Source organism: Leptinotarsa decemlineata, unplaced genomic scaffold (assembly GCF_025532065.1).
Source record: "Leptinotarsa decemlineata unplaced genomic scaffold, Ldec_3_MD MMD2_tig00000505_RagTag_RagTag, whole genome shotgun sequence".
Classification (NCBI taxonomy): domain Eukaryota; kingdom Metazoa; phylum Arthropoda; class Insecta; order Coleoptera; family Chrysomelidae; genus Leptinotarsa; species Leptinotarsa decemlineata.
In genome coordinates, this window is record NW_027412549.1 from 13936487 (window position 1) to 13945387 (window position 8901).

Consider the following 8901-nt stretch of genomic DNA (forward strand, 5'->3'; position numbering starts at 1 on the left):
AATTTTATATTACATTTTTTTATTAATTGATCAAGACCCACACTATGAATAGTATTCTAAAAACTAAATTATCAGTAAACTCATTACTCTCCAGCTTTCCTATATGTAAGTTTGAATGATTCCAAAGAATTGAGAAAAAATTCAGATTTGACTCATTGACCTCTCTCAGAACAATCGATGATGAACTATTGTATCCATAGTTTGTTGAGTGCACATTTTCCATGAAGACAGTTTCATCATTCCTTGTTTCTCCTTGTTTTACCCTTAGATTTACCAAACTGAGTAACACACTGACCAAACTGAGTATATACAGACATTATGTACTGTAATAGTGCCAACAAAGTGGAAATATACAAAACTAACGAGCAATCATAGTGTGTCTTGTTTGAAATGGTTACATTTTGTATGTAGCTCACTATAAGGTATTAGGTGCGAAATGTATGGTAGTTAATGGTTAGTTCCATTCCACAGATTTAAAAAATCTTCATTTTAACTCGTTTCCACTTGGTATACTCTGAACAAGAGTTTCACGTGCATTGCTCAGATGTCTGACCTCATATTAAGAACACATCGAATCATTCTGGCTTGGGATCACACAATGTGAAACATCATCCATTCTTAGTTCTCAGAAGTCACTAGAGGATTTCTTATTGCTTATAGAAAACTATCTGTGTGATGTTTAAAGTGATTTAAATGAAAACATTACTGAATATTGAACTTTCTGTTGAAGTGTATGAACATTGCAAATGATATATTTCAATGATTTATAACATCAAATTTGAAAAAAGAGTAAAAAAAGAAATTTCTTACCCCCAACCAATTACAAAAAACACCGACTGGAGCTTCAGTATGTAGCACAAACTCCTACACTGTAAAAACAGCAATGTTATAGCTAGTATCATAGTCCACAATCTACAACTGTATACTCCTAAAATGAACAAGGTGAACTGTATATATCCTGACCACCCTTCTTTTTGGTCTAGAGTGTTCCATAAAATTGCCCCTAAACATCCTATAAGCTGAAAAAAATTGAGGTATATCTTTCAATTACGATTGTAGTCAATGTCAGTTATATTGATGCCAATAGCCCACAAACAATATTGTTCTTAAAAAAACCTCTCATGCAAGATATTTTTCTCAATCCCATGAAGTTTTACAAAGTCTTTTATAAATTTATTTTACTCAACTAGAAATTAATTTATAAATATGATGGAATCGGCCGATACTTGATGAAAATCCATAACTAACGTATTCCAAAAACACTTTATTGTGAGATTTTCACTAAATTTAGTGAAAATCTCACAATAAAGTGTTTTTGGAATACGTTAATTTATAAATTCAAAGCAGCAGCATAAATTAACAACAAAACAAATTATATTCGCATGGAGCTTTATGGATGAGCAATAATTTGAATAAATACTCAAATTATCTAGGATTTTTTTATGTGTTCAATCGAATAATGGTAATGTGGAGTCAGGTTAGCAAGCAGCACTTATCACGTGAACTATTAAAATTTTTGGAACCTTAAAAGTTTTTAGGCTTTTGTAAATGACCTAATTTTAGCAACTATTCTGTTGTCTATTTCTAATATACTGGTAGTGAATTTGATTATTATAAACTACATACTCTTCCAAATGACTTTGCAATACATTATTCATCATTTTATAAATACAAGCCATAGCCAGAATGCGAGTTTTTTTCAATTGGTATCCAGTCTTGCGTTTGGAGTCTAGCACAACTCAATATTACGTCTCGTTTTAGCAACTTCTGTAGTACAGCAATTTTTCCATGTCAAACATATTCAGCAAAGGTGAGCAATATTCAAAATGTGGTGCAATACAGTCGCGAATTCGTATGATAATATTAAAATATGGCAATTGTGCTTGCAGTAAATATTCATAAACTCATAAAATAAAATAAATAAAAATAAATAAATAAAATCAACATCAGAACACTAAAATAATTGAAAACAATATGGATTTCTGCAGTACACCATCGTTGATGGTAGAGGTATGCGAGAGAGAACTAATGATGACTACTCGTAAGTAGTCATCTGAGAAAGTTGGAGCGTCACAAATGAAGGAAGTCTGATAAGTCATTACGCTGAGCTCGATTGGTAAATCCTCATGCCGGATAAGGTCAAGCACCTTGCAAATACTGCCGCAACAGCCTAAGAATCTCCACATTTTATATAATAATAATAATAATTTTTATTGGTCTCAAGAAACATGAAGTTTGTAGACAGGTCAGTAGAAAAATACATTTAAAAATTTATATAAGGTCATACATTAAAATTGGTTAATGATAAAAAAATAGAAGGTATAACGCAATAGAAAAGCTAAATGATACATAAAAACAATGGCATTACACATTATAAATATATAAAGTATGTATATAGATAATGATGAATTGTGCTATCAGTAATAAATAAAACTATAGGTTTCTGTGGGTCATGAAGATATTTCTGTTTTTCTTGATGAATGTTTCGAATTCAAGTATACTATAGAAACAGTTATTAGATAGTATCTGTTTTAATTGATTTTTGAATTGCGTCGAGGGTCTATTCCTAAACTCTGTGGGAAGAAGGTTAAAGAGCCGTATGTCGTCTCTTTGCGTTCGTTGCAGACGACATAATGGCACCAACAAATTGTGTTTGTGTCTGGTATCATGAGGGTGAATTGACGAGTGTGTTGCATGTTCATTCATATTTGACTTAACTGTTATTATACTTTGATAAATGAGCAGTGAGTAGACGGTCATGATTTTTAATGAAGGAAATAGTTCTCTACAACTGGTATCCCATGGTACATTTAAAATAGATCTTATTGCCGCTTTCTGCAATGTGAAAATTCTCGTAATATGTGTAGATACTGCATTACCGTAACACTGTATTCCATACATAATACACTGTATTCCATATATAATAATAACAATAATAATACGTCTATATTTACCATAAAAGTACACCAAAACATAAAAAAAGGAAAAAGTAAACAACTTTCAGTATAAAGGTGAATAGGCGGAGTATCAGCCAAGGCTGTTTTTCAACTCAACCTGGAAATAGCAATAATTAAACAATAACATTGTTTTTCCGAAGGTGGGTTTCTTAGGTAAAAAGATTGATAGGAACTGGCCGATACTTGATATGAATTCATGTCAAAACTTACTTATAAAGTTTATATTGATTCTCACTATAAAAGGTCTACAAAACTGCAACAGGTGTTTTGATATACAATAGCTTTCTCAAGGGGATTTGCTTGAGAAAGCAAATTTCTACCAAGGAAGCTTTGGTGTAAGCGAAACGCTAACACCATTGTTTAATTATTATCATTGATGAATACAATATTGATATGAATTGGTAGGTTGCAATGTTGCTGAAGACGAAAACAATTCAAAGTATTGAATTTGTTAACTCACCTGTGATATCACTAAGCAAGTGGTAATCTTATGAGGTACTCTTGAAATCTTTTTGGTAATAGTAAAAACAAAAATCACCCAAAAGGAAGCAATGAGCCCTGCTATACTTATATCGAGAGTGAACGAATCAAGTTGTTTTATGTACTCAGAAGGATTACAGTCAGTGAGAGTAATCATCTTTGCCGAGACAAACATCAAAGGAGCACTAACAAATGTACAAACAACCATAGCGCTGGCAATCTGCAAATTAAGAAACATTTTAAAAATCCATTTAGATATTGTGATTATTTTACTCACCAGATCTACATCTATAGCATATTGTGTAGCAAAAACAAAAACTGTTGGAGCAGATGGAAAAGTTCCATACAAAAAACCATATGTACTAAGATCTATGTTTTCAGATTCATTGTAACCTACATGTAAAGTACTGATTACTTCTCTAGTTACCAACGGCAAAACGATCCTGAAAATATAGTGAATGAATTTTGTTGTATTGTATTTTTTGAGATTGTTAATCATTGTTTACTTGAGTAATTGGTTATGAACTTTTTGAAAAACATGAGGGGTCAACATCTTCACTGTCGTGTATTTAATTACTGAAGGCGTCAACCACTTGGGTTACCAAAATTATGAGAAATACTGAAATAGCCAATTGTTAACGATCTTCAAACAATGTAATACACAATAGACCCTAATCGAGGAAGGCCTCACTCGATTTAGTAACACCTTTTAATACTATTACAACTTTATAAACCTGATAAAAAAAGTATGATGAATGGAAATTGGAATTCAATCTAAGGTAAATTTATAGAGGGTTTAAGTAACAGTCGATTTTAGACAAAGGAGTACCCGAGGTAAACAGAATTCCGTGAAGTTATTGTTGCAATATTCATTTGACCAATCAAATTTGTCAAACAAAAAATTCGTACACGTTTTTCCTTCTTTTTACCAAATTATCTGGTTAATTTATCGTTTTGTACCAATTTTTACTGCCCTGAAGAATCTTTCCATAAAATGTATTTTGATTTGATGTGTGTGAAGATATGGAGATCTTTAAAGATTTTTAGCTTGAGACATTGTGATACAAGGTGAAATGTATTTTCAAGTAATGAAAATAATATAACCACAAATTCAGCCTAGCACCACTGATGAGACCTATGACGGGACGAAACAGGGCAGTCTGGTGTTGAATCATAAATGCGTTGTGGTTGGACTCTAGTTCACAACTAGTTTGCCTTGCCGTGAAAGACAGAACAAATCTTGTCGGCGATCTATGTTGAAGCTTGGATTTGCAAATGGATAGCCTCGTGTATCTCTGATATTCGAGGATTGAGTTGTCTGTCGAACCCATAGATGGCGTCCTTGTGAGGGGAGATTTCAGGGTCCTTACTTAAATTTCAGTGAGTTGAATTTACAAATCAAATGTTGGCAATGAGTATTCTAGTTAAAGCTTTTGTTAAGAATTCTCCAGAATGTAACACTATCATTGGGTTTTGAATATATCACATTAACAACCAAAGAAACTTCTATTCTGTCGATTATGACTATTTTATCCAAATTGGAAAATAAATTGTGATCATGGAAAAAATCTGTGACAAAGCTATTTCCGGTTTGTTATCTCCAAGTTAGCTCTGTGTCGTAAATACTTTGGCACCTGAACACACATCTCAAAATGAGGTGTCATTTAAGAGGACTCAAATCTCCTAAAGCACCCCACTGCAGAGCGTATCTAAAAACGTGTTAAAACCATTCAAAAGATATCTTACAATTTGACCATAATCAATATTCCTGGAACAACTAGTGTTATTCCTCTTAATTTGTGAACCTTTCCAACCATCCGTAAACCAAGTAAGAATAAGGCACTTGCTGAAAAAGCAGATCCCAGTACCTAAAATCGATAATTGATTAAACATGTCTTGATATAATTCGAATATTTAGCAAAAATGTTCACCTGTAAGGTACCTCCAAAAAACAATGGTATCTTGTGCCTGAATATAATGTTTCCTAGAACACCCAATAACGTCATGAAAACAATCGGATTTAAGAAAACACCTTTTGCTACAGACACAACCATTTTACATCGTCCTCCTCGGGCCTCTGGACTGGACAGATGCCCATCATTTATCAACATATCTTCTGTGCTTCCATTCTGGCGTGAATTAATTTCAAATAAAATAAATGAGATGGGATTTAAAATGACCAAGCTTATTGGAGCCATCAGATATAAGTAAGTTGCATATTCAGGATGCGTAGATTTATATAACGCTGCAACTGAAAGTACAGTATCATTTCACTCTAACAGTATATTCAATTAGCAAGATTATTTATTTCAAGAGCTATTTGCATAATTTCACTTATTTCATTCATTCAGTTGTTGAGTTGAGGTGTTACAAGATCAAAATTCAATAAAGGATATCTACTAACTTTTTACAAAAATGTATGAAATATGTTGCCCCAACGACTCTGAAAATTTACTTGGTAATACAAGGGTGGTCCCAGAAGTACCTGGCCCAACAAAGAAAACCCAAAAATTTTGGAAAAATATAATCTCCTTGCAGCTCTATACACTTTTACCAGCGACGTTCAATAAGTTCAATAGCGTCTTGCTCCTCAAAATAGCCATTAACTGCGGACATCACTTCTTCATCGTTGGAAAATCTTTGACCACTGAGCCATTGTTTCAAGTTTGGGAACAAAAAATAATTCTAGATAGCTAAATCTGACTAATAGGGACCATGAGGTAGAAATTCAAACCTAAATTCATTAAATTTTGATCACTGCAATATAGATTTGTGAGCTGGTGCATTGTCTTGATGAAACAACACTTTTTTCTTAGCCAAACGTGGCCATGTTTGCTCAATTTCTTCATTCAAACATGGCAATAAGTTCTCATAAAACTCGTCGATGATAGTTTTACCTATGTTAAGATAGTCAATGAAAATTATCCCACGCACATCTCAAATAAACAGATGTCATGAGCTTGCCTGCAGATGAAACGGTCTTCGCCTTCTTTGGAGCAGATTCTCCCTTTTAAGTCACTGTTTTGATTGTTCTTTCGTCTCAGGTGTGAAGTGATGGACATATGTTTCATCCATGGTTATGAAACGACGCAAAAATTCTGCTGTGAACTTTCACTAAACACTCAACTGAAACATCTTCACACCACTGTTTTTGCTCGAGCAAACACGGCTCCCATCTTGTAACAAATTTTCAGATAATATATAGTGTATAACACATTTTTTGAAATGACTTCTAAGCCTGCTAGCTCGCACACTTTCAGTAGACGATCATTCAGTACCGGTTTGTGGATTGTCTTCAACATTTCTGGAGTCCTCACCTCATTCGGTCGACCACTGCTATGCTCGTTTTGGCAGATCGTATGGCCGTGTTTAAAGTCTGCTACTCAATATTTTATTGTTGTTAACGAAGGACCAGACTCGCCCAGAGTAGAATCGAGTTCAGCTTTTATATTGTTTGGGCTGAGGCCTTTCAAATAAAAGTATTGTACCACATAACAATTGACCAATTTTCTCCATTTTCACAAATTCACTGAAAACATTCGCTATTGATGGCTGCCAAACAAATACTAACCAGCACAGAGTCTTCAAACTTGAAAATATGCTTTATAGAGTGTGTAATTTCTAATACAGTGATATTTTTCAAACAATTACTGCAATCTCTAAATCAGGCCAGATACTTCTGGGACCACCTTTGTAGATTTTAATGAAAAAATTTTTCAACACCAGAACTAAAGCTTCCTCTCAACGTGTGTTTTGCTTACCAAGATAGTATCATCAGCATATGATTGAATTTTAGTTACATTTATCTCCTGATGATGCTAACTTAATCTATTGAAAACAATTTTTCCTCTCTAGCACAAAAATTCTGGGTCAGGATAGCAGTTTTGTTCTGTATTTTCAATCAGAGGTTTCAATTCTATCCATATAGTCAACTTACCAATAGGATATCCAATAGCGAAGTCATTGCTCTGGGTGCAAAAAATTGCAAATATACCTGCTCTCCCAAACTTCAATGGTCTCCCAACTAATAAAGTAACAGCGATCACAGAAAAAAATACAATACTTTTTGATATAAGTATGGATAAAAGAAATAACCAATTAATCTGGCTAAGGTCTAGTTCCGCTAGTGACATAAAGATTAATGCGGGCAAGGAAAATGTGCCAACAAATATGCTTATGCCTTTTGCTTCTGTTTCTGATATAAGATTCATGCGACCTGCAAAATACCTGACACAGGCCAATACATTTATCATTAGTCAAATGGAAAGTTTCTCTAGCAGAAATTGAATTAAAACAACAGTGAACTGAAGTAAAAAAAAAAACATTGAAAAATTGTGCTCACCCACATATTATTATTGCAAAACATTGTGTTAATGCTGGATAAATATTGTCAATGGTAGAAGCTTCAATATTGCCAGAATCCATATTTAACACGTCAGTAAGCAGAAAATGAAATTCATGGTTGTTTTTGATATTAGATTTTTTATATCAATAATGAAGACTAATCAATAAAATTCCTAAACCATTTTAGAGGTATGCAAACGTTTACGTTTTGGGCATAAATGAAATGTGAAACAGTAAAACGGTTAAACCTTCTAGTCTTCAATTAATCATAACATTCAGCTTCTGTCCCTAAAATTTTCAAATCATCAAATAATCAAATTTTCAAAATATTTTTATCACATAGACATATGTCATGATTCATCATGGATCACGGACAGTGAACTTTTCTCAAGAAAACTAAATTTTTCAATCAGGAAGGTCTATTATAATCAGTTCGATCCAATCACAGGAGAATCATCTGGTGACGTAAGCGAGTACGTCAATAGGCCTTGAAAATACTAAAGCTTTTCCTTGTACCACAGTATTGTGTTAGACCTGTATCATCAATAGCACAAATATTGGTTAATGAATTGAGAAAAAATGGGCATTCGAATATTATTGTGATTAAGGAATCTCAAATAATCAAACACGAAAATATCAATACATTCCGAAAAAAATTAAGAAATGTTGACTATTGGCACCATCAGAATTACCCCACGTGGTCTGTAATAATTTCTGAAACAAAATCGCATTTCAGCATTCACATGCTGAAGAGATCAGATCTACAAAGGCCATACAAAGACAAAAGAAAGATAAATCTTCTGTATCTTGTAGATATTCGATTGCGTTTCTCTTGTGACCACAAACCACTTGTAGTGCATCACGTCACATTAGTGCTTACACTCTAGTGCAGTCGGACATTGCTTGTTAATTGACTTCAAATTACAGTTGAACTTTGTTTTAGCGCAAACCCAGGTGGGGTTTGGGTCCGACTCATATCCACTTCAGTGTGTACTACCTACCTGTAGTACCTGCCTACCTACCTACCTGTAGAAACAACATAATTCTGGAACACCTGGCTGGATAGCCCTGGCAGCTGAATCCATTAATGGAAAAGAAGAAGAAGAACCACTTGTGACTT

General features: G+C 33.6%; 1 protein-coding gene across 2 annotated transcripts in view; it reads right to left on the reverse strand.

Moving 5' to 3' along the window:
• anchor (integral membrane protein GPR155 homolog anchor) overlaps window positions 1-8200 on the reverse strand; it is a 25261-nt gene extending 17061 nt beyond the window's left edge. The window contains exons 1-8 of one of the 2 annotated variants that reach the window (XM_023159447.2): window positions 8121-8200; window positions 7780-8069; window positions 7375-7664; window positions 5369-5688; window positions 5184-5305; window positions 3715-3880; window positions 3418-3657; window positions 811-1019 (exon numbers count right to left, since the gene is read on the reverse strand). In XM_023159447.2, coding sequence (XP_023015215.1) covers window positions 811-1019; window positions 3418-3657; window positions 3715-3880; window positions 5184-5305; window positions 5369-5688; window positions 7375-7664; window positions 7780-7862 — 1430 coding nt within the window. In that variant the 5' untranslated portion in view covers window positions 7863-8069; window positions 8121-8200. Of the gene's footprint in view, window positions 1-810; window positions 1020-3417; window positions 3658-3714; window positions 3881-5183; window positions 5306-5368; window positions 5689-7374; window positions 7665-7779 lie in introns of both variants that reach the window. The other variant, XM_074174012.1, reaches the window with a different exon arrangement.
• Window positions 8201-8901: the final 701 nt, after the last annotated feature.